At 42.5% G+C, this 26,972-nt stretch overlaps 1 protein-coding gene across 14 annotated transcripts in view; it reads right to left on the bottom strand.

The window, feature by feature from the left end:
* Window positions 1–26,972, bottom strand: part of LOC143277149 (protein scribble homolog) — a 138,094-nt gene that overhangs the window by 87,984 nt on the left and 23,138 nt on the right. For all 14 annotated transcript variants that reach the window (XM_076581895.1, XM_076581900.1, XM_076581896.1 and 11 more), the window contains exons 5-15: window positions 26,102–26,222; window positions 24,001–24,075; window positions 21,305–21,449; window positions 19,363–19,435; window positions 18,807–18,852; window positions 17,039–17,122; window positions 15,689–15,804; window positions 14,972–15,144; window positions 14,433–14,569; window positions 7,882–8,004; window positions 682–850 (exon numbers count right to left, since the gene is read on the bottom strand). In XM_076581895.1, the coding sequence (XP_076438010.1) occupies window positions 682–850; window positions 7,882–8,004; window positions 14,433–14,569; window positions 14,972–15,144; window positions 15,689–15,804; window positions 17,039–17,122; window positions 18,807–18,852; window positions 19,363–19,435; window positions 21,305–21,449; window positions 24,001–24,075; window positions 26,102–26,222 (1,262 nt within the window). The remainder of the gene's footprint in view (window positions 1–681; window positions 851–7,881; window positions 8,005–14,432; window positions 14,570–14,971; window positions 15,145–15,688; window positions 15,805–17,038; window positions 17,123–18,806; window positions 18,853–19,362; window positions 19,436–21,304; window positions 21,450–24,000; window positions 24,076–26,101; window positions 26,223–26,972) is intronic.

Raw genomic sequence — 26,972 nt, 5'->3', positions numbered from 1 at the left:
CTGTGCTGCGCTGTGCTGACCTGTATTGTGTTGCGTTGCATTGCGTTCGAGTTCTGTTGCGTTGTCTTGTCTTGGCTCAATGCTGTGCTGTACTGTGTTGTTTTGTACTGTAGTGCACTGAACTGTACTGTGTTGCACTGAACTGTATTGTAATTCACTGCATTGCATTGCACTGCGTTGTGTTGTGTGGCGTTGTGTTGTTTTATTGTATTGTACTGTGGTGTCGTGTGGTGTGGTGTCGTATAGTGTTTTGTGTTGTATTGTGCTGCGTTGTGTTGTGTTGTGTTGTGTTCTGTTGTGTTGTGCTGTGCTGTGTTGCACTGTCTTGGCTTGGATTGGCTTTGCTTATGCTGTGTTGTGCTGTACTATGTTGTATCGAATCGAATTGTATTGCATTGCTCTGCATTGTGTTGTGCTGTGCTGTGCTGCGTTGCGTTGCCTGCACTGCACTGCACTGTATTGTATTGTATTGTGTTGTGTTGTGTTGTGTTGTAATGTATTGTATTGTACTCAACCAACCAATAATAAAATTTAAAAAAACTTTAAAAAAATCAACCAATCACTCGACTGACCAATGAAAAAATCAACCAATCACACAACCAACCAATGAAAAAAAATATCAACCAATCACATGACCAACAAATGAAAAAACAACAACAAAACCATCCACCAATGACAGACCTTTGATGACGTCAGGAGGCGGGGGCTGGGGCGGGGGCTGCTGGACCTGTGGGGACGTGTGCACCGGAGATGGTCGACGCTCGTCCATCGCACCGTGCTTTGGCGAGGCCACCGCCTCCTCCCGCTCCCATGATGCATCAGGGTCACGCCCCGGCATGAACATCTTATCCTGTGCCAACAGGGCCCAGGGAAAATCGCGGTAACAGCAGGAGTGCCAGAGTGGAAATATTTACATAAATACAAACATACACAGTATCGCGTCCGACTGACCATCAGAACAGCAGAGGAGGCAACTGCTGCATACATATCGACTGCAATGGTAATGGTGATTACAATAATGATAATGATCAATGAAATAGTGGTAATGATTTGATCAGCTGAGGGACAGTCATTGTAATTGCAGTAGAATGCAGGCGGACTGATATTATCAACTGCAATATAAACAAATATAACAATGGTAATTCCATGGTGATCACAATAATGATAATGATAATGATGAATAATATAGTGTTGATAATCAAAGTAGCTGAGGAATAAGCATGGTGATAGTAGTTGTAAGGGGGCAGACTAATATAATCAATTACAATATAAACAACAGTAATTCCATGGTGATCCCAGTAATGATGACAGCGATTTAAATAACGGTAATAATCAAAATAGCCAAGGGAAATCTGTGGTAATAGCAGCAGAACAGGGGTGGACTGATATATCATAATAATGGTGATACCACTGTCTTTACAATAATGCTCATGGTGATAATAATGGTAAGAATTAAACTAGCTGAGGGAAAGTCATGGTAATAGCAGAAGAACGGAGGCAGACTGATATAATCAACCTCAATATAAACAATGGTAATACCATGGTGATTACAATAATGATAATGATGAATAAAATAGGAAAATGAATCAGACCCCTGTCCGAGTTTGCACCAGTGGGTCACTGTAAAGTATATGTACTAATGTAGTTAAAAATGGTAATACTTAAAGTAGCTGAGGAATAATCACGGTAATAGCAGTTGTATGGAGGTGGATTAATATAATCAACCACATTGTAAACAATGGTAACGCTATCGTCTTTACTGGATGATGCTAATGGTGAGTAGAATAATGATAACAAATTAGTCATTTTAACAGCAGTTGTAATGGAGCAGAACACACACACACACACACACACACACACACACACACACACAAAACACAACATACATACACACACACACACACACACACACACATATATATATATATATATATATATATATATATATATATATATATATATATAGATGTATGTATGTATAATAACCACAATACAAACACAATGGTTATGGAGATAACAATAATGATAATCCTCACACAATATAAAAAATGATAATGCCCATTGAAATAACGATGGCTTAAATAACAATCTTATTCTCTGAACTCTGTGAAAATCACTGGTGCGCTGCACAGCAGAACTGTTCACCAGATTCCTACAGCTCTGTCGCTTGTGTGAAGAAGAAACGATAACAGTGATTAAATCATTAATGATAATAATTTTCACATTAATTACCAAAATAACAATAATAATGCCAACAACAAAAAAGAAAGTAAACTGTTCCCCTCCAGAGTCTGTTCCAGAAACCTGTCAAAGCTGTCACAGCATTGTTTTTTCTCAATCTTTTCCGCAAACGCCAACCCAGGAATGGATATTAACCCCATGACTGTTGGTGCTGAGTGATGGGCGCAATAGCCGAGTGGTTAAAGCGTTGGACTGTCAATCTGAGGGTCCCGGGTTCGAATCACGGTGACGGCGTCTGGTGGGTTAAGGGTGGAGACTTTTACGATCTCCCAGGTCAACATATATGCAGACCTGCTAGTGCCTGAACCCCCTTCGTGTGTATATATATGCAAGCAGAAGATCAAATACGCACGTTAAAGATCCTGTAATCCATGTCAGCGTTCGGTGGGTTATGGAAACAAGAACATACCCAGCATGCACACCCCCGAAAACGGAGTATGGCTGCCTATATGGCGTGGTAAAAACGGTCATACACGTAAAAGCCCACTCGTGTGCATACGAGTGAATGCAGAAGAAGAAGAAGAAGAAGAAGCTGGTGCTGAGTACGCTGCTCAGTGAAGGGCTGTCACCTGACTGAGTTCAGACAGACCTCACAGGCCAGGACATCAGTCATCACCTTCTACTGAGACTTCTTGGTCCTGATGATACATCGCTTTCATTCGGCAACTCTTAATTACCTCACTTAACTCATCCAGCCTTCGCCTGAGCGTCAAAATTTGTCTCATTAAAATGGTTTTCACGTTCCTACACATGCATGAACCTAAAAATAAGGGAACTAAAATCTACATTTATTTCTGGATGTGTGCACAGGTAATTTGGAGGAAAAACAACACATACTGTCTGTGTTTTTTCCACATCAATATGGCATGGACGCCTGCCATGGCTCCCCTGGGTTGAATGGGTTAAAAGTACACACAAACTAGTAACTGCCCTTTACATTCCCGCCACACTGATCTCATTTCACCATGGTTCAGCCATCAAGGGGTTAAAGGCTATGTGCCATGAAAGCAATGGTTTAATGATAATAAAAACAAGTGGTACTGCTACCACAACAACAACAGTCCATAGCAACAACACCAACAATGCTATCAACAGGTACAATTTCTTAACTCACTCAGTACGGCCAGTCCTCTCTTCTCCTCTACACATACCCCTCGGATGTCCTGTGGGTTTCTGAATGACCCAACCTTTAGCTTCCGTCGTCAGAATTGTGGTATCTTTGTCAACATTCACCTCTTCATTATAAGAGCCTTCCACTTGCAATATTTTGATGATGGTAACTGGAGTGAAGCGCTGTTAACGTCGTCTCTTTCGCCGTTCATATGGAGAGAGTTAATATGGATTTGAAAGTAGGTAACAAATCCTGTGATCAGTCGTGAAATAATTTTTTTTCTTTCTTTTTTTTAAAACCCACAGTCAAGACCTTCAAAGATTACACATGATACCCACTCAGTCAGACACAGGAGTTATCAAAATGTTTGAAAGTAACAATGTAAAACATCTTGAAACAGTTCATTCTTTTAAACTGCACAGGACTGTGAAGAAATGAAAATACGGCAAAAGAGAAGAAACAGGTAATTCAGAAAGACAACGGGGAAGAAAAGATTAAGGTTGGAAGGAAAGAAGGAATCAATATAAGATGAAGAGGAAAAACAGGCGATTTGGAAAGAAAAAGGGAAAACAAAGAAATAAAGGCAGGAAGGGAAAAAACCCTAAATAAGTCAAAGCGGAGAAACAGATAAGTTTGAAAGACAGAGAAAGTAGAGAATGTTATGACAGAGAAAAGAGAAAAGTGACTCAAACAAGCTTACTTTCAAAAGATACTGATACACATTCACACACTTGGTACAGCATAAATGAGCAGCTCTCAAGAATCTCAAGAATCTCACTCCAAACCAGTTTGTCGTTTCGATATTTTAACCATCAACAATGAGGAAAACAAAAAAGCTGTGTGACTCATTCCAACAACTCTTACACAATGATCTTTATTTCCTTCCTTTTTTGTGTGCTCTTTCCTGTGTAGTCTTTTAAGCAACATACATATATCCAAACTTAAATGCTTCACTAATGTGTGCTCTGAATTAAACTGAGCAACGATTCAGATCGGGAAAAACAACACTTCAGAACAACTGTTGTAATCATTCTTGCGAGCAATGTGGAGTCACTATGCCCTGAAATAATCAACACACAACTCATGATCAACTTGATGCAAAGAATAAAAGTGAGTGCAGAGATAAGTACCTAGCCTCAAATTTACCACCAAAAAAAAACAAACAAAACATATAATAACAATATATAATGACAATAATAATAATACATGATAATACACACATATGTAGGCACCAAGTGTAGAGTCGCTGTTATTTCAATTCATACAACAGAATAACAGACTCAACGTTGAGCTGCAATCTTTCAATGCCATCCGTTCAGTAACGTCAACAATTATACAGGTTCTTGATTGTCCAGGTTACCAATAATCAATCTTATCATCATGTCTGTTTACACAAATAGATTGATATGTGATTAAAACACGTAGACATTCCACCAAGCATAAATGAAATACCACACTACACACTTCCAAAGAAAAAAGTTCCAGAGAAGCGCATGCATATAAATAATGCAGGGTCCGCGGAGTCTACATTCTCTGCAGACACTACAACAGTAGAAGGGCAGGGTTCGTCACTAACGGGAGCGCTGAGCGGAACGCTCTGAAAAAACAAATTGCGCTCTGGAAAATTCCTTGACTCAGAGCGCTTGCGCTCTTGATTTTGAAAAGACATAAGCATACACTACTGTATCTAAATTGTTATTCCATTGTCCATCACAAACAAGAGTCAAAAGCGCGATCGTTTTGCGTTTACCGAAGTTTGAAAGCCGTCTGTTTACGTTTTGTTAGTTCAACCGGAAGTAGGCCTAGTGAATCAGGGGAGGCTATGCAAAAGAGCGCTCTTCAGACTTGAAGAGTAGAAAAGTGGAGCACACGATCGATTTCGTGGCCGTGCATAATCAAAATACTGAAATATTTGATCCCAAAAAGGAAGGCTGACGGTGAAGGGGATGGCGAAAAGAAGAAGTTTTTAGTGTGCGCTCTTAGTTTTCAGTTTGCGCTCATCAAAATTCTGAAACTAGAGCGCAGGCGCTCATGTGAAAAAATGTTAATGACGAACCCTGAGAAGGGTATAATCGTAATAATAATAATGGGGAAGCTTGGGGATGGGGGGTCCATCTCTCATTCTCCGTCTTCCTTCCCCTACTCCAAACTCATCTTCTCGTAGTACATTCATTTGCTCCACTCAGTTGACAAACAACAAAGACAGTCAGCAATGCCTTAACCCTTTGCATGTGTAGATCAAACCTGATACACAAAACAAATATCCCATATTCTGTATCGGTGTCCAGTGTCTTATGGGGAAAAAAACAGACCATACCTAGCACGCATTATGTAGAGTGGTGGCCTAGTGGTAAGTGACTCGTCCGACTGGAATGTGAGAGAATATCTGAGGGTACAGAATCGAATGCCACAATCACCAGATTTTCTCTCTCTGCAGAGTATGTCAGAGTAGGTTCAGACATTGCATAGTATGACCAGAGTTTGCAGACTGTGTCAAAACAAGTTTCCCACACTGCACAGTGGGACCAGAGTATGTCAGAGTAGGTTCAGACATTGCATAGTATGACGAGAGTTTGCAGACTGTGTCAAAACAAGTTTCCCACACTGCAGAGTGGGACCAGAGTTTGTCAGAGTAGGTTCAGACATTGCATAGTATGACCAGAGTTTGCAGACTGTGTCAAAACAAGTTTCCCACACTGCACAGTGGGACCAGAGTTTGCAGAGAATGATAACATAACTTTTGTAAACAGGACCCAGAATTCACATAGGTTTTTAATCACTTTTTTTTTCTTTTTTTTTCATTTTAAAAGAAAAAGGCCAAGGCTTTAAAAATGTCGCACCAGGATCCCAGAAACTGGAAAGACATGGTATTAATTTTGAGTGCCAGTTTATGCCCTTTTCATGAATCATCTGCTACATACATGAGACAACAATGGTTTCTGCAGGATCAGGTTGTTGTTGTTTTTTGTCATTATCTTCTTTTACCCTTTCCCTGCTATGCCCGTAAAATTCACAGTCATGATGATGTCACAAATGACATCATCAAAAGAAGGGAAATAACTCTGAAAGGCTGAAAATTCACACATTTGATCTGAACAGAGTGGTACAGTGAAATGATGGCCTAGAGGTAACGCTCTGCGAGAGACTCTGAGCGCAGTGGTTCAAATCCCGGCACAGTCGCCAGTATTCTCTCCCCCTCCACTAGACCCTGAGTTGTGGTTTGGACGCTAGTCATTCAGATGAGATGATAAACACAGGTCCCGTGTGCAGTATGCACTTAGTGCACACAAAAGAACCCACAACAACAAAAGGGTTCTCCCTGGCAAAATTCTGTAGAAAAATACACTTCGATAGGAAAACAAATTTAAAAAAAACTTCAGGCATGGGGGAGCAGCCTGATTTTCAAACAGAGAAATCTGTTGTGACAAAAAAAGAGTCATACAATACATTACAGTATCCTGACAATTTTCTCAGTTTTTGGATGACTGGTCTTGATAGTGATTTATGACTTGAAACACCACTTTCTACTTTTTTATTTCTGGCAATGGTTGACCCTTTCGTTGCTGTAGTCACCGCTCAGTGACTTGCAATCAGAACACCACAGTCGCCACACAGCAACTTGTAGGGAGAATGCTGCTGGTGCCGACTGGCAACTTGAGCATTAGAGTTAACAAACTTGCACTACTCTTCAATACGCAACACCAAACTTAGCCAGTACTTCCTGCCACATGTACAGAAAACATCCTTCTCATTGTTGAACCAACTCTTGTGTGGTTTGGAGCAATTTTCAGCAGCTTTTCTAAACTTAGTTTGAATGATGACGAGTTCTTCAACCAGTTCAGACTGTAACCAACAGTCTGGCTTTATACCACGATATACGGGACAGCAAGCTACAAGCCTAACTGAAAGTCAGTTGGCGGAAAATGAATCTTTAATGATTTTGCTGCTGACAGTGACAGTGGAGAAGAGTTCCTGCCACACGACAGGGAACTAATGAGTGACACCGACAGCTCTGCTGCACAGCTGGTTTTCAGCTGTACTCTGCAGCTGACTTTAGCCTGCTAGCAGCTGTTAGCGGCTTAAACACAGCTGGTGATGTAAGGGTTAAAATCAAATCCAACAGGCGCAATAGCCGAGTGGTTAAAGAGTTGGACTTTCAATCTGAGGGTCCCGGGTTTGAATCTCGGTAACGGCGCCTGGTAGGTAAAGGGTGGAGATTTTTCCAATCTCCCAGGTCAACATATGTGCAGACCTGCCAGTGCCTGAACCCCCTCCGTGTGTGTTCACAAGCAGAAGATCAAATATGCACTGTTAAAGATCCTGTAATCCATGTCAGTGTTAGGTAGGTTATGAAAACAAGAACATACCCAGTATGTACACCCCTGAAAAACGGAGTATGGCTGCCTACATGGCAGGGTAAAAACAGTCACACACATAAAAGCCCACTCGTGTACATACAAGTGCACGTGGGAGTTGCAGCCCAGAATGAAGAAGAAAACCCAATCCCTCCCTCTCTTCCGGCAACTCACCTCTTCGGTCTTGTCTTTGTGGGGGATGACATGACCGTCGATGTGGTCTTTCTGTTTGAGGAACTTGGTGTGCCTGGCCTTCAGCTCCTTGGGGTGGGGGGTGTCATGGCGCACAAAGTGACTCTGCATGCGCCGTTACCATGCAACACAGGGTCAGGGTCAAGGACAGGTCATGCCCAAGCAGAGACAGACAGCAAGTGAGTGTGAAGGACAGGTCATGCTGAGAGAGAGAGACAGACAGACATACAGACAGACAGAGACAGAAAGACAGACACACATAGAGAGAGAAAGAGAGAGAGAGAGAGAGAGGAGGTTATATAATGATAAATCATCTGTTTGCAGGCATTCGTAAGCTGAATAACATAAAATATAATAATCCAAGAGTCTGGGAACAGTCTGAAAGGATGGCAGAGTCATATATATGAAACACACACACACACACACACACACACACAAAATATATATATATATCAAGACACCAAGAGCAAGGATATATATGGAAAAGCTCTACGGCAGACTATATTCAAATAAGAGTCTATAAAAAGATGGAATATATATAATTATAGGTATGGAGAGTGTAAACAGGCAAGGCATACAGAAAGTTTATAATCATAGAAGAAAACTACCTTGTGACAATGAGAAATACCAAATTTCACCAAACATGAATTATATGAAATGTCATGACCTGCTGTATTGTCACGGACATAAAGTGTTCCTCAACAATAAACAGATAAAAGAAATAATCTTATAAAATACCAAAGAAAAATATAACAAATTGTGACAGAACTCCTGAACGAAAACCAACCCAACTCCAGACCACCATCTTTTTCCTTCTCTTTCCTCTCACTCCCTCCCTCAAAAAAAATAACAAATCGTGACAGAACTCCTGAACGAAAACCAATCCAACTCCAGACCACCACGTTTTTCCTTCTCTTTCCTCTCACTCCCTCCCTCCCCTTTTCTTTCTTCTTTCCCTCCCCCTACCCTCTTTCCTACTGTTTTCAGTCTGTCACAGAGATGCAGTAGTTTTACACTGCATTCAATTCTTTCCCTCCCCCTACCCTCTTTCCTACTGTTTTCAGTCTGTCACAGAGATGCAGTAGTTTTACACTGCATTCAATTCTTTCCCTCCCCCTACCCTCTTTCCTACTGTTTTCAGTCTGTCACACAGATGCATTAGTTTTACACTGCATTCAATTCTTTCCCTCCCCCCACCCTCTTTCCTACTGTTTTCAGTCTGTCACAGAGATGCAGTAGTTTTACACTGCATTCAATTCTTTCCCTCCCCCCACCCTCTTTCCTACTGTTTTCAGTCTGTCACAGAGATGCAGTAGTTTTACACTGCATTCAATACATGAGTGCTGTCGACACAGTTCGCTCTCATCAGTTGTTGCCATGTGCAATGTTCTTTTGTTCATCGGTTGGTAATCTTCCATACGGATTACCTCTGAAGGGGTGGAAGGAAACTATATCTTAAATCTTGAGCAATCCAGCTCTGTCAAAGACCTCTTACTCTCGGACTTCTCATAGTACAGAAAGGTTTATGTAAACCTCTTATTCTCTGACTTCTAACTGTACAGAAAGGCTTGTGTAAACCTCTTACTCTCAGACTTCTAATTGTACAGAAAGGCTTATGTAAACCTCTTATTACCTGACTTCTAATTGTACAGAAAGGTTCCCTTACACATGCCAAACAATCCAAAATATCATTAAACTCAATGCCAAAGACTAGGCTGATATGTGAGGAGTGAGGTGTGGGAGGAGGTGGAGGGGCAGGATTGAGATACTCCCACCCCTCCCCCAGACACTGAAGGCTAATCGAGGATCGACCAGTCTTCACCCTCAAAACTCACCTGCTTGTTCAAAGTGGCAAGGTAACCACAAAGATTCAGTTTCAGTTTCACTTTCTCAAGGAGGCGTCACTGCGTTCGGACAAATCCATACACGCTACACCACATCTGTTGAGCAGATGCCTGACCAGCAGCATAACCCAACGCGCTTAGTCAGGCCTTGAGTGCATGCTTACATATTTGTGTACCTATGAAAGTGGATTTCATTTTTACGTAATTTCGCCAGAGGACAACACTCTCGTTGCCACGGGTTCTTTTTCAGTGCGCCAAGTGCGTGCTGCACACGGGACCTCGGTTTATCGTCTCATCCGAAAGACTAGACGCTCAGTTTGATTTTCCAGTCAAACTTAGGAGAAAGGGCGAGAGCGGGATTCGAACCCACACCCTCACGGACTCTCTGTATTGGCAGCTGAGCGTCTTAACCATTCTGCCACCTTCCTCTTGAACCACAAAGAGACTCAAAACATTAAGAAATATATAAAAAAAATTAACAAGGACTGGGAGATAAGAAATAAATCATACCAACTAACAATGAAGCAGAAGAAAAATAAAAACAAACAACAAACTACAAAGTGTAACAACTATCAGTCAAGCACAAAATACTACTGACTGTGCTGCTAAAGATGTAGGCAGAGAGATAGAGAAAGCCACAAATCAAATCAAATCAAATCAAATCATGTTGCTCATACTTATAGCCCAACTGACCACAGCAGAGCTATTTTAGGGCTGAGAGCCACAAAACAGAACGGATCTCTAGGCACTATTAGACACAGAAAAAGAGGCAAGACAGACTGTAAACATAACATGCTGAGCACTACTGGTTGTAGAGCAGTGAAACGTGGATGCGTGCAGTTTTTAAAGAGACAGAACATTGCTGACTCTGACAGAGGCAGACTTGGGCGAAGGCTGTAGTTAGCCACAAAGTTTGCATTGTATTCCATTGTCCTGTATTGTACTGTGTTGTATTGTGTTGTATTGTGTCGTGTTGTAGTGTAGTGTACTGCAGTGTACTGTTGTGTATTGTACTGTATCATACTGCATTGCATTGTGCAGTACTGTAATTTGTACTGCATTGTACTATACTGTATTTAGCCGCACTGAAAATCTACTGATTCAGCCACCAAGTTAGTATTGCATTGCATTGCATTGAATTGTACTGTTGCATTGCATTGCACTGCACTGCACTGCACTGCAGTGGGAGAGCGCATCGTCACCCTTTTTTCCTTCCTCTTTTCCACCTCCAAGTGAATTTGTTTTTAGATGAAAGCAGATTTTCCACAGAATTGTTCCAGGGACAACTCTTTTGTTGTGTGGATTATTTTACATACTTAATGTTTATGCTCTCATCCAAATGACTATTAGGCAATGAAGCAAATGCACTGCAAACGCTTGGAAAGGTACAGTACAATGGCTGAAGAATAAAGTTAACAAACTACCCAAAGTTGTCAGACGAGACACTGAACTCCACCATGGGCAGAGTCCACCGGTACACTGACACACAAAAAAACAACATTTAACTCACTCCGGACGAATAAGTTTTCTCCCTTGCTTTCCCTTGCAGACGACCCATTTGTTAGGGTCAGGAAAAAAAATCACAAAAAATACAAAACACAAAGTAGCCGAATGAAACTCCCTGTACTTGATCCACTGACCCCTCTCCTCACGTCGTGTGTACGCTCACCATCCTCCCTCTCTTCACAGCACTCAGAAGCTGAGTCACTGTCAGTACCTTTTTGCTGGTAGCTTTCTTCACTGCAGATACTTTATTCAACGTCTTCATCATCCTCATCGATGTCAAAACCTTCAGTTTGAAGCATTTCAATCACTTCAGCAACAGTAAAAAGCCGCTGTCATGATCTAGTTTGCTCCAAAAATTTCCACTTGTATCGCCTGCGACGCCATTTTCGATACGTATGCAGATTAGCTTGTTATGTGGGGTACCAAGGTCAACGGCTCCCAGCGACTGTATAGTTACTGAACCTCACGAAGAAACTTTCCATTCGATGCTTGACATGTTCACACTGCCCGGTGTAGCTGCGATTTTTATGCTACCCCATGAGGAAAACGTGGACAAATTTTTAATTGTCAAAACCGCTATAGCGTTCCGTCGTCCAGAACGCTACCTTACGTCTGGAACGCTATAACGTTCCGTCGTCCCGAGTGAGTTAAAAGAAGTTCCACACAGCACAGACTCCACCAACACACAGACACAGAACAAAGCAATGAACTCCACACAGCACAGACTCCACGAACACACAGAACAAAACAATGAACTCCACACAGCACAGACTCCACGAACACACAGACACAGAACAAAACAATGAACTCCACACAGCACAGACTCCATGAACACACAGAACAAAACAATGAACTCCACACAGCACAGACTCCACGAACACACAGACACAGAACAAAACAATGAACTCCACACAGCACAGACTCCACGAACACACAGAACAAAACAATGAACTCCACAGAGCACAGACTCCACGAACACACAGAACAAAACAATGAACTCCACACAGCACAGACTCCACGAACACACAGAACAAAACAATGAACTCCACAGAGCACAGACTCCACGAACACACAGACACAGAACAAAACAATGAACTCCACACAGCACAGACTCCACGAACACACAGAACAAAACAATGAACTCCACAGAGCACAGACTCCACGAACACACAGAACAAAACAATGAACTCCACACAGCACAGACTCCACGAACACACAGAACAAAACAATGAACTCCACAGAGCACAGACTCCACGAACACACAGACACAGAACAAAACAATGAACTCCACACAGCACAGACTCCACGAACACACAGAACAAAACAATGAACTCCACACAGCACAGACTCCACGAACACACAGACACAGAACAAAACAATGAACTCCACACAGCACAGACTCCACGAACACACAGACACAGAACAATGAACTCCACACAGCACAGACTCCACGAACACACAGACACAGAACAAAACAATGAACTCCACACAGCACAGACTCCATGAACACACAGACACAGAACAATGAACTCCACACAGCACAGACTCCACGAACACACAGACACAGAACAAAACAATGAACTCCACACAGCACAGACTCCACGAACACACAGACACAGAACAAAACAATGAACTCCACACAGCACAGACTCCACCAACACACAGACACAGAACAAAACAATGAACTCCACACAGCACAGACTCCACCAACACACAGAACAAAACAATGAACTCTACAGAGCACAGACTCCACGAACACACAGACACAGAACAATGAACTCCACAGAGCACAGACTCCACGAACACACAGACACAGAACAAAACAATGAACTCCACAGAGCACAGACTCCACGAACACACAGACACAGAACAAAACAATGAACTCCACACAGCACAGACTCCACGAACACACAGAACAAAACAATGAACTCCACACAGCACAGACTCCACGAACACACAGACACAGAACAATGAACTCCACAGAGCACAGACTCCACGAACACACAGACACAGAACAAAACATTGAACTCCACACAGCACAGACTCCATGAACACACAGACACAGAACAATGAACTCCACAGAGCACAGACTCCACGAACACACAGACACAGAACAAAACAATGAACTCCACACAGCACAGACTCCACGAACACACAGAACAAAACAATGAACTCCACACAGCACAGACTCCACGAACACACAGACACAGAACAAAACAATGAACTCCACACAGCACAGACTCCACGAACACACAGAACAAAACAATGAACTCCACACAGCACAGACTCCACGAACACACAGACACAGAACAAAACAATGAACTCCACACAGCACAGACTCCACGAACACACAGAACAAAACAATGAACTCCACACAGCACAGACTCTACGAACACACAGACACAGAACAATGAACTCCACAGAGCACAGACTCCACGAACACACAGACACAGAACAAAACATTGAACTCCACACAGCACAGACTCCATGAACACACAGACACAGAACAATGAACTCCACAGAGCACAGACTCCACGAACACACAGACACAGAACAAAACAATGAACTCCACACAGCACAGACTCCACGAACACACAGAACAAAACAATGAACTCCACACAGCACAGACTCCACGAACACACAGACACAGAACAAAACAATGAACTCCACACAGCACAGACTCCACCAACACACAGACACAGAACAAAACAATGAACTCCACACAGCACAGACTCCACCAACACACAGAACAAAACAATGAACTCCACACAGCACAGACTCCACGAACACACAGAACAAAACAATGAACTCCACACAGCACAGACTCCACGAACACACAGAACAAAACAATGAACTCCACACAGCACAGACTCCACCAACACACAGACACAGAACAAAACAATGAACTCCACACAGCACAGACTCCACGAACACACAGACACAGAACAAAACAATGAACTCCACACAGCACAGACTCCACGAACACACAGACACAGAACAATGAACTCCACACAGCACAGACTCCACGAACACACAGACACAGAACAAAACAATGAACTCCACACAGCACAGACTCCACGAACACACAGACACAGAACAAAACAATGAACTCCACACAGCACAGACTCCACCAAACACACTGCCATCAGGCTTGGGAGTCCAATCCAGACCACATGTACTCACGTCATCGTCAGAATCTTTCTCAGAGCCGTAGCCATCAGGAAACTGGACGACGCTGTCTCGGGGTCGATCCCGGTCCCTGTCGGACCAGCTGTTCCGACTCTCCACTTCTGTGGCTATGCTCCCCTTCAGCAGGTTCTCTGCAGCAAAGCACACCCCACGTCAAAACATCCCCCAAGTCAAAACAGTGTCCAAAATACACGCCTATACAATTTCAAAACCTCCCAAGCCAAAACAATGTCTACTGAGATAAGAACCAAGAGAACAAACACACATCCACTCACCAATACACCTACCCACACAGTCCTACTCAAACATCCTACACACCCTCATGTCAAACGCCTCCCACACTCACCTGCCCACCAACACACATAAGTATCACTCCACACAATCTGCCTTCTCCAACCCCCAACTTACCCACCCACCTACCTTTGTCCACCCCACCCACACACTCTTGTCCACCACATTCAACAACTACCCACCCACACATCCCACCTACCCACCCAAACATTTACCTGTCCACCCCTCCCACCCCAACCTACCCATGCTCTCAGTGTGGAAGCCCTGTTGGGGTAGGAGGAAGCAGGTGAGGACCTTCTGCCCTGTGCGTTCATCGTAGTCTGCCTGGAACTTGAGCAGGGGCTGGGCCTGGTTCTCTGACAGCCACAGGGCTTTCAGGTCAAGGTTGGCCACTGGCATCGGCAGGTACTCCAGTCTGAAATGATGAGAAAACGCCACCACCAACATTAAGTTTTTCTTCCTTTTCTCTATGCATGGTGAGCAGGAGGGAGGGGGGGTGGGGAATGCTGTGTTGTAGTGAAGAAAAACAGAAGAAACATTTGTTCCTGAAAGGAAGATGCCCAAGCCCACCTGCTGTAGTAAAGTAAAACATTTTAATGCGAACACCTGTTCCTGAAGGGCAGGTACCAAAACCTACCTGTTGTAGTAAAGTAAAACATTTTAATGCGAACACCTGTTCCTGAAGGGCAGGTACCAAAACCTACCTGTTGTAGTGAAGAAAAACTTTTTAATGCGAACATTTGTTCACAAAGAGTAGGTGCCCAAACCCACCAGTTGTAGCAAAGAATCACTTTTTGATGAAAACAATCATTCCTGAAGGTCACAGGCCCAAACCCACCTAAAGAAAAACAACAGCTTTTAATGCAAACATTTGTTCCTGAAGAAAACATGCCAGGAATCCACCTAAACATTTAAAGAAACTGATGGGAACATTTGAAAGGCAGGTGCCCCAAACCCACCTGTTGCCTGACACGTCCAGCACCTGCAACCGGTTGAGCATGCCCAGCTCCTGAGGCAGACGCAGCAGGCGATTGTCACGTAGAGACAGCACCCCCAGCTTGCTGCACTTGCCGATCTGACACACACACACACACACACACACACACACACACACACACACAAAGCATGCACACACACACACGCAGACACACACAGGCAAACACACACACACATGCACACACACCGCACAAGCACGCACACACACACATACACACACACACAAGCATGCACACACAATGCACAAGCACGCACACACACACGCACACACACAAAGACTCAAATTAATCAATCCCCATACAAAAGCTTTTTACTCTATCGATCGACGCACAAAGAAAAGATTCAACTGATCAACACCCAAAGAAAACATGTGAAAATATGACACTTTTACCCAAATGAGCATATTACCTGAATATTTAACACTTCTAAGCGAACACACTTCCTCAATATATCACACTTCTATTTGCGCATATTACCTGAATATACAGCACTTCTACCTGAACATGCTACCTGAATGTATGACACTTGTACCTGAACATATTACCTGGATATATGACAATTCTGCCTGCACATCTTACCTGTATATATATGATATTTCTACCTGAATATGACATTTCTATCTGGACATGTTACCTGAATATATGATACTCAACCTGAACATACTTCCTAAATATAAGACACTTCCACCTGAATATATGAAACTTCTGCCTGATATATTACCTGAATATACTTCTGCCTGATTTTCTTAACATTCTACCTGAATATCTGACACTCCTGCCTGAACATACTACCAGAATATATTACACTTCTACTTGAATATGACATTTCTGCTTGAACAAACTACCTGAACATATGATGCTTCTACCTAGATATATAATACTTCTACCTGAATATATGATAATTCTGCCTCATGATACTTATGCCTTAATATATGATACATCTACCTGAGTATATGATAATTCTTCTTGATGATACTTATGCCTTAATGTACGATACCTCTACTTGATATGATATCTCTGCCTGATGATTGCCTGATAATACTTCTGCCTGATGATACCTCTACCTGAATGTATGATACTTCTGCCTGAACATATTACCTGAATATATGACACTTCTACCTGAATTTATGACACTTCTGCCTGAATTACGAGACTTCTGCCTGAACATATTGCCTGAATATATGATGCTTCTAAGCAAACATACTACCTCAATATATGACACTTCTACTTGAACATATTACCTGAATAGATGACACTATTAATTTCAGGATAACCTTTTGCAGCCCTCCAAAAGAACAGTCATTCCAGACCCACCTCCACTGGAATGTCTGCCAATCTGTTTCGGTCCACGTTCAGATTATGAAGGTTCTTCAGCTTGCCGATGGTGGTAGGTAATTCCTTGAGAAAGAAAAAAAAAAGGAGAAAGAAAAAGATGTTTCAGTTCTTTACAGAATAACCAAGTCGGAGGAAAACACTAAAATGTTAACGGTGCAAAGGCTGTTGACACCAAGTCAGAGGAAAACACTAAAATGTTAACAGTGCAAAGGCTGTTGACACCAAGTCAGAGGAAAACACTAAAATGTTAACGGTGCAAAGGCTGTTGACACCAAGTCAGAGGAAAACACTAAAATGTTAACGGTGCAAAGGCTGTCAACACCAAGTCAGAGGAAAACACTAAAATGTTAACGGTGCAAAGGCTGTCGACACCAAGTCAGAGGAAAACACTAAAATGTTAACGGTGCAAAGGCTGTCGACACCAAGTCAGAGGAAAACACTAAAATGTTAACGGTGCAAAGGCTGTCAACACCAAGTCAGAGGAAAACACTAAAATGTTAACGGTGCAAAGGCTGTTGACACCAAGTCAGAGGAAAACACTAAAATGTTAACGGTGCAAAGGCTGTCAACACCAAGTCAGAGGAAAACACTAAAATGTTAATGGTGCAAAGGCTGTCAACATATAGTGCTGAGTATTCATCGAAAGGTTTAAGGTTACAGGTCCCATGGCCTTTCAAGGCTGAGTGTATATTGAGTGATGGCCTAGAGGTAACACGTCCACCTAGGAAGTGAGAGAATCTGAGCACGCTGGTTCGAATCACGGCTCAGCCGCCGATATTTTCTCCCCCTCCACTAGACCTTGAGTGGTGGTCTGGACACTAGTCATTCGGATGAGACGATAAACTGAGGTCCCATGTGCAGCAAGCACTTAGCGCACGTAAAAGAACCCACAGCAACAAAACGGTTGTTCCTGGCTAAATTCTGTAGAAAAATCCACTTCGATAGGAAAAACAAATAAAACTGCATGCAGGAAAAAATACAATGGGTGGCGCTGTAGTGTTGTGACTCGCTCTCCCTGGGGAGAGCAGCCCGAATTTCACACAGAGAAATCTGTTGTGATAAAAAGAAATACAAATACAAATGTTCTCAGTGTCATGGGCTTGGCACAGGACGGCAGGGCCCAGTCCTCTACTTCCACCGTTTTAACCCTTTCACCACCAATGTCGCAGTTCAGCACCAGCCAGGCAGAGCAGCGATGTCACTGAAATGCCACCCAATCATGGGTCACTTATCCGCGAACCTACTGCTTATGTTCAGTGGTAGGATAAGGCTCAGTTTGTGTACCTCACCAGGGGAATCCCCAGCTATTCTTGAGGGAAATCCCAAGCTATTCTTAGACACTTTCTTTCTTTTTGTGTGTGCTGCTGGTGCCAGGGAGTGTTGCAGTCTAAACTGACTGGCGGTGAAAGGGTTAACATTCCCTAGGTCTGGTACCCATTCATATCTTGGTACAGGGAAGAAATTTGGAGCAAAGTGTGTATACATACCTACCCATAAATCTTTACAAAAGAAATGGATGGTTAAAGCCAGGAACAAACTAAAATGTTCTAGAAATTTTCAGGAACATACTGAATTCTTCTTACACACATGATGCTGTGCAGGTTTGCATATGTATGTGAAACTCACTCTCCATCTCTATGCACGCACACACACACACATTCAGCACACACATACACACACGAGGACACAAACTCAGATACACACATTACACACACACACACACACACACACACACACACACACTCACCGACAGCAGATTCTCCGTCATAATCAGCTCTTGCATGGATTCACAGCTGTCACAGAAGCGCCAATGGTATCAGTGAAAAATGAAGCAAAAATCAACAATGGTGTCGCTGAAGTCATTATCATCAAAGTCAAAACTTCCTCACACAAACACAATTCTGGGTAAAAATTTTATACACCCGAACACCTGGATTTCAGGAATGACACAAACTCACTCTCACACACAGTAATGCTCACTCTCTCTTACACACACACACACACACACACACACTCAACTAATCCATGAAACAGAAAGCCCCCCCACCCCCACCCCCACACCTAAAATAGTTTAAAAAAAACAAAAAAAAACAGCTGATTTATCTGCCAAAGAACTTTTAGCATAACAACACTTACAAATATAGCACTGGTTTCACCAAATGAACTATGAAGACCAAGTCAATGTGATCACACACATGCCTATAATTGCTCATACAAGGAATAGAAACCCCAGAGACATGGAGAGAAAGTAAAAAAATATATATATAAGAATAATAATAATAAAGAAAAAATGGATTTCTCACCTTCCTATGTGGGGTGTAAGAGACATCAGACGATTCATATCCACCTTCAGAATGCACAGCTTCTTCAGAAAACCTGCACACAGCATGCACACACCACACTGCTCATTTAGTAAGATCCATAAAATGCATTAAAAAAACTCTCGTTTTGCAACAATCATTTCAACCTGGAAAAATCAATCAATAAATAAATGATAATAAATATCATAAAAATAACACAATAAGCATACAACTGGAGCAAGACAAACAACTAGAACCAAGGCTTCTGACTAGAACAATCAAGACAAACAACTAGAACCAAGGCTTCTGACTAGAACAATCAAGACAAACAACTAGAACCAAGGCTTCTGACTAGAACAATCAAGACAAACAACTAGAACCAAGGCTTCTGACTAGAACAATCAAGACAAACAACTAGAACCAAGGCTTCTGACTAGAACAATCAAGACAAACAACTAGAACCAAAGCTTCTGACTAGAACAATCAATAAAACCAATCCAATCAACAAATCTCAAGGAAATAAAATCTTTTTTTGAATCTTGGAAGTCTGTTGCATCCAACGACAACATCTAAGCACTACTCATTCTCAGGTGGTATCGACTGGCATATGGCTATGAAGTCCCACAGTAAGGGCAGGAAAGCTGTCCGGGCTCTATGGGCAATGCCCCTGCTGCCTTCCTCTTCTCACAGGCCTCGGTGATGCTGCTGTGACGTTCTTCTCAAAGCTGTGGTGCAGTTGCTTTGTCAGGGCATGCCAGCTAGTCCTGTCCTGTGCTCGCTCCTCTGAATCTTGTAGCCTCTTTTTTTAAATAAATAAATAAATAAATAGTTGTATCTCAGTTTCAAGGAAAACGTGACTGTGTAGCTATCTATGAACAAAGGAGTCTGGATTTTCAGAGTCATGAGCACACAGGGCACTGGAAATCTGCTGACAGGCAGAGCTGGGGACAGGCTACTACCAACTCAGTAGTGGGGCGACCCATCTCCAACCCTGTGGGTCCACAGGTGGTGGATATAAAGATGGACCTCAGATATGAGGTATAGGGCAGGGCAAAGTTGCACTCACTGAAATACTCTGTGTGTCCAACATCTTGTTCATCATGCAATCAAGAGGCACGTTATAACCTGTAGCCACAGGGTGGGATCCTTGGAGAAAAATCCCCCCCCCCTCCCCCCTGCCCCTATCCTCCCAGGGCAGGTCTCTGGGCCATGAGCTAAGGGAGAGGTAACCCCAACAGAAACCCCTAGTGCTGAAGACAGAGGTGTTGGGCCAAACGGCACACTCTGATAAACCACACCACACATCACCACCCAATACAACATCACTGCCTGTAACAGTCAGCAAGGGAACACCCTGCTCTGTGGTGACATTTTCTGCTTCTTTAAAGAGATAAATAACAAAATACATAGTGCATAAATCCCAAATTTCACACAGAGATATCTGTTGCGACAAAAAAGAGTAAAACAATACAATACCCACCCACTTACACCCACACCCACACTTTTTGTGCATTGGCCTTGAGGTAACTCGTCCACCTAGGAAGCAAGAGAATCTTAGCGCACTGTATTTCTTATGCTCCACCACACCTTGAGTGGTGGTCTGAGTGCTAGTCATTTGGATGAGACGCTAAACCCAGGTCCTGTGTGCAACATGTACATCGCGCATGTAAAAGAACCCACGGCAACAAAAGGGTTTTCCCTGGCAAAAATCATAAGCAAAATCCACCTCGATTGGAAAACAAATAAAATTGCAAGCAGTAAAAACAAAAACTAAAAAATACATTAAAAAAAAATGAGGGGAGGTGGCACTTTCAGTGTAGTGATGTACTCTCCCTGGGGAGAGCAGTCTGAATTTCACACAGAGAAATCTGTTGTGACAAAAAGAGTAATACAATACATACAATACAATGCGATACAAAACCACTGATGGGTGGCCAGTTCCTACCCATGCCGTCGGGCAGCTGTTCAAGGCGGTTCTGTGAGAGACAGAGGTCTGTCAGGCTGACCATGCCGCTGATCTCCTCCGGAATCATCTCCAGCTGGTTCTCTGACACGTCCAGGATCGACAGTTTCCGCAGGTTGCCCATCTCCTGAATAACACACACACACCGCATGTCTTGAGTTTTGTGGTGTGGTGTTGTGTTGTGTGACATGACATGGTGTGGTGTGGCAAGGCGTGGCGTGGCGTGGCGTGGCGTGGCGTGGCGTTTCGGGTTGGGTTGTGGTTGTGGTTGTGTTGTGTTGAATTGTGGTTGTGCTGTGCTGAGCTGTGCTGTGTCTTCTTGTGTTGTGCAGCATCATGTTCTTCAGTATGTCCAGGACAGATCTATAGCTTCTGCAGGTTGCTTATCTTCTGATTAACACATTTTTACCGCATGTCAAGACTGGTGTGTGGTGTGGTATGATGTGCTTTGCTGAGCTGTGCTGTGCTGTGGTGTGCTGTGTCTTCTTGTGGTGTGCCATGTCATGCTCTCCAGTATGTCCCAGACAGATGAGATAGCTTCTGCAGGTTGCTTATCTCCTGAATAACACACTCAGCACATTATTAGTGTGGTGTGGTGTGTGGTGTTGTGAGGTGTGCTGTGGAGTAGTGTTGTTCTGTATTGTGTAGTGTTATGCAGGGTAGGGTTGGGTAGTGTTGTGTTCCTGCTGTGCTGTTGTTCATATAAAAAACGTTTTTTAAACCAAACACACACGGCAATGAGTGAGCTGTCCCCTCGTAAATTTCTACATGGGTAAAAAATATGCACATTTTTTTTAAAAACATAACATACTGAGATAGGGAAATATTAAATTTCAAAGAGAGAGAGAGAGAATGGGTGGTGCTTTCTTTCTATGATAATACACTCACCACATTTTTACTGTGCAAGGAAAAGAAAGAAGCAAAGGCACAGATGGAAAGAGGGAAGAAAGATTAAAAAAAAAAAAAAACACTTAATAAATGATAATGAACAAAGGAAGGGACAAAGAAAGAAATGAACAAAGAAAGGAAAGAACAAAACTTCAGACTCAGCAGAGAAAGAAAGGAACAATGACAAAATTTCAGAAAAGACCAAAGAACGTAACAAAGGAAGGAATAAAAGAACAAAGAATGGGGGGGGGGGGGGGGGAGAATGGAACAAACAAAGAAACAAGGAAACAGGGAAAGGAACATAACTCCGGGAACAAAGGAAGTCAGGTACAAAAAAAGGAAAGAACAAAGAAAGGATTTTTAAAAATTTAAAGACAAAGAAAAAAACAAAGCAAAAAACAAAGGGAGGGAGGAATAAAGAAAGAAAATAACAAAGAAAAGACTGAAGAAAGAAAGGCAGGAACACAAAAAAAAAGAATGTAACAATGGATAGAACAAAGAAAGGACAAAGAACAGAGCAGAACTTCATGAAGAACAAAGAAAGGACAAAGAACAGAGCAAAACTTCATGAAGAACAAAGAAAGGACAAAGAACAGAACAGAACTTCAGGAAGAAACAATAAAACAAAGAAATAGCAATCAAAGAAAGGAACAGAGAAAGAAAGGATGATAGTTTCAGTAAGAAACAAAGAATGGAACAAAGATAGGGAGGAACAAAGGAAGGAAAGAACAAAGGAAGGAATACAGGAAGAAACAATGGAACAAAGGAAGGTCTAACACTTCAATACAGAACAAAGAAAGGAACGAACAATTAGAATGAAGGGGGGGAGGGGAGATAAGGATCAAAGAAAGGAAATAAGGAAGAAACAAAATTTCAGAAAGGAGCAAAGAAAGAACTTAACAAAGGAAGGAATAAAAGAACAAAGAAGGGGGGGGGGGAGAGAATGGAACAAACAAAGAAACAAGGAAACAGGGAAAGGAACATAACTCCGGGAACAAAGGAAGGAAGGTAAAAAAAAAGGAAAGAACAAAGAAAGGATTTTTAAAAATTTAAAGACAAAGAAAAAAACAAAGCAAAAAACAAAGGGAGGGAGGAATAAAGAAAGAAAATAAAAAAAAAAAGACTGAAGAACGATAGGCAGGAACAAAAAAAAGAATGTAACAAAGAAATGACAGAACAAAGAAAAGAGCAGAAGAACAAAGAAAGGACAAAGAACAGAACAGAACTTCAGGAAGAACAAAGAAAGGGCAAAGAACAGAACAGAACTTCAGGAAGAAACAATAAAACAAAGAACAGAACAGAACTTCAGGAAGAACAAAGAAAGGGCAAAGAACTGAACTTCAGGAAGAAACAATAAAACAAAGAAATAGCAATCAAAGAAAGGAACAGAGAAAGAAAGGATGATAGTTTCAGTAAGAAACAAAGAAAGGAACAAAGACAGGGAGGAACAAAGGAAGGAAAGAACAAAGGAAGGAATACAGGAAGAAACAATGGAACAAAGGAAGGTCTAACACTCCAATACAGAACAAAGAAAGGAACGAACAATTAGAATGAAGGGGGGGGAACGAAACTACAGAACCTAACTTCAGTAAGGAAAATACACACACGAAAGGAAAGGAACAAATTACAAAGAAAGGAAGGGAGGGAGAAAGATAGACAAGAAAGAAAGTAAGGGAGAAAGGAAGGCAGCAACATTGACAGGTCCACTCAAAAAGAAGAAAACACATGTATGTAATATATGCATACATATATATGTAATATATATATATATATGACATAGTCACACTTACCACAGGAAGTTCGATCAAGTAGTTACAATCCAACCACAGCTCCTCTAAAGCTGGCAATGCTCCTATACTGGTGGGCTGAAAAAGAAAAGTGGGGTTAAAAAAAAACAATTCAGGTTAACTCACTCTTTTCCTGGTACGAGCTGACTCAAGTATTCTCGCACAAACACACTATTCTAATTTCATTTATTCTTGCTTGGTACAGTTCGCATTCTAAACTGAACCGTTTACGGATTCCAGAAGCATGAAAACAAAGCTTTGTTTGCCTGATTACATCAACAATTCTCCACCGATTTTCACCGTTTTAGTGAACAACACCGTTTCTTCTGCAGTGGTCTCATGTAGTGCTGGTCCAGGGGAGGTGTAGCAGGCATGTAGCTATGGGGCAGAGTGAGTTAAAGGTCCCATAACCCGCTACAGCCACAGGGGCGGTCAATTCATATCTTCTGTGTCTTGGGCTCAACAAAGGAAGACATGGCCCAATCCTCTCCTTCCACTGATTGAATTAACCCTCCCCCGACCTAAGTCAGGTAACCCGTTCACACCTGGGAGGAGTGAGGAAAATCGGAGTCAAGTGTCTTTCCCTAGGACGCAACGCCATGCTGAAATTGGGCCTCAAGCCCTGATCAGAGATTAACACTGGATCTGATTCGGCTGCAGTGTCACTGGCTGAAAGAACACGGGGAAGAAAAACCCAACAGTAATAAAAGTAAACACTTCTTCCGCACAGTTTGATAAGCAAAACACTTGGTAAAAAATTACGCAAAAAGAGAGGTAAGACTCATATATATGCATGTGATAAATTTTTGTTTTTTTTCTATTTGACCAACGGTGAAAGATTAAGCAATAAGAGAGGCAATACTCATACGCATGTGATATCCTTTTTTTTTTTCCAACTGACCACAGGAATTATGGATCGGAAAAGCAAAACCTCAATCTAATTTGTGCCTGCAAGCTTTTCATGTCATTATTGTATGCCATGTTGTGATCTTTAACCTCTGACCTTGAATTTCAAAAAGGATCATCATGTTATCACCTTGGTTTAAACACTTTACGAAGTTTGATGAAAACTGGATGAAAACATAGCTCTACTGAACTTTTTCTATTTCATCTCCAAAAACAAAAAAAATACCTTGACCTTTGATATGTGACCCTGCTTACCTCATTATAAAGGAGTTGACTGTATAGGTCTTCATACCATCCATCCAACCAAGTTGGTTTCCTATACTACCTCCTCTTAATGAGAAAATTCCAATGTTTAGCTTATGCACGCATACACACAAGCATGCATGCAAGTGCGCGCGCACACACACACACACACACACACACAAGTTTGACTAGAAATCAAACTGAGTGTCTAGTCATTCTAAGGAGACAACAAAGCAAGGTTCAGTGTGAAGCAAGCACTTGGTGCACTGAGAAAGTACCCATGGCAACCAAGTGTTGTCCTTCTTTGACAAAGTTCTGTCAAAAAAACACACACAAAAACGCACTCTGATAATTACCCATGGCAACCAAGTGTTGTCCTCCTTTGACAAAGTTCTGTCAAAAAAACACACACAAAAACGCACTCTGATAATAAGTACAAAAGTGTATAGGTCTGACTTGGGTTATACTGCTGTCAGGCATCTTCCAAGCAGATGTGGTGTAGCATATATGGATTTCTCTGAACGCAGTGACCCCTCCTTGAGAAACTAAACCAGGAACTTCTTCTTCTGCATTCACTCGTATGCACACGAGTGGGCTTTTACGTGTATGACCGTTTTTACCCCGCCATGTAGGCAGCCATACTCCGTTTTCGGGGGTGTGCATGCTGGGTATGTTCTTGTTTCCATAACCCACCGAACGCTGACATGGATTACAGGACCTTTAATGTGCCATATTTGATCTTCTGCTTGCATATATACACGAAGGGGGTTCAGGCACTAGCAGGTCTGCACATATGCTGACCTGGGAGATCGTAAAAATCTCCACCCTTTACCCACCAGGCGCCATCACCGTGATTCGAACCCGGGACCCTCAGATTGACAGTCCAACGATTTAACCACTCGGCTATTGCGCCCGTCTAAACCAGGAAGTATCACCCTGGCTGTGCGGCCCTCACCAGTTCCTCAATGTCGTTACTGCCCAGGTCAAGGATGCGTAGCTTGGTCAGAAAGGACAGGGACTGCGGCAGTTGTCTCAACATGTTGTCTCGCAGCTCCAACGACTGCAGGTTGGTCAGACTGCAACATGGCACAGCCATGGACAATATTAACAACAACAACAACAACAAAAAAAAAAGGGCAGCGACTGCGGCAGTTGTCTCAACATGTTGTCTCGCAGCTCCAGCGACTGCAGGTTGGTCAGACTGCAACATGGCACAGCCATGGACAATATTAACAACAACAACGACAATGACAACAACAACAAAAAAAAGGGCAGAGACTGCAGCAGTTGTCTCAGCATGTTGTCTCGCAGCTCCAACGACTGCAGGTTGGTCAGACTGCAACATGGCACAGCCATGGACAATATTAACAACAACAACAACAAAAAAAAAAGGGCAGCGACTGCGGCAGTTGTCTCAACATGTTGTCTCGCAGCTCCAACGACTGCAGGTTGGTCAGACTGCAACATGGCACAGCCATGGACAATATTAACAACAACAACGACAATGACAACAACAACAAAAAATGGGCAGCGACTGCGGCAGTTGTGTCAGCATGTTGTCTCGCAGCTCAAATGACTGCAGGTTGGTTAGACTGCAACACAACACAGTCATAGACAACATTAACAGCAGCAACAACAACAATGACAAAGTAATAAAGGCAAGACATAACAATGACAGCAACAACAAAAAGACTGACTCTGACCATGTCTCAACATGTCTCTCAGCCTCAGAAGACTGCCACACAACAAAGTCGTGGACTTGTAACAACATCAATGACAACAACGACAAAAAGAACAACAACTGCAACATTCATGTTGTCTCATGT

The sequence above is a fragment of the Babylonia areolata genome, chromosome 33 (genome assembly GCF_041734735.1).
Source record: "Babylonia areolata isolate BAREFJ2019XMU chromosome 33, ASM4173473v1, whole genome shotgun sequence".
NCBI lineage: Eukaryota > Metazoa > Mollusca > Gastropoda > Neogastropoda > Buccinidae > Babylonia > Babylonia areolata.
Note: the sequence above shows the minus strand (reverse complement) of the source record. Positions and strands in the feature narration are given on the sequence as shown.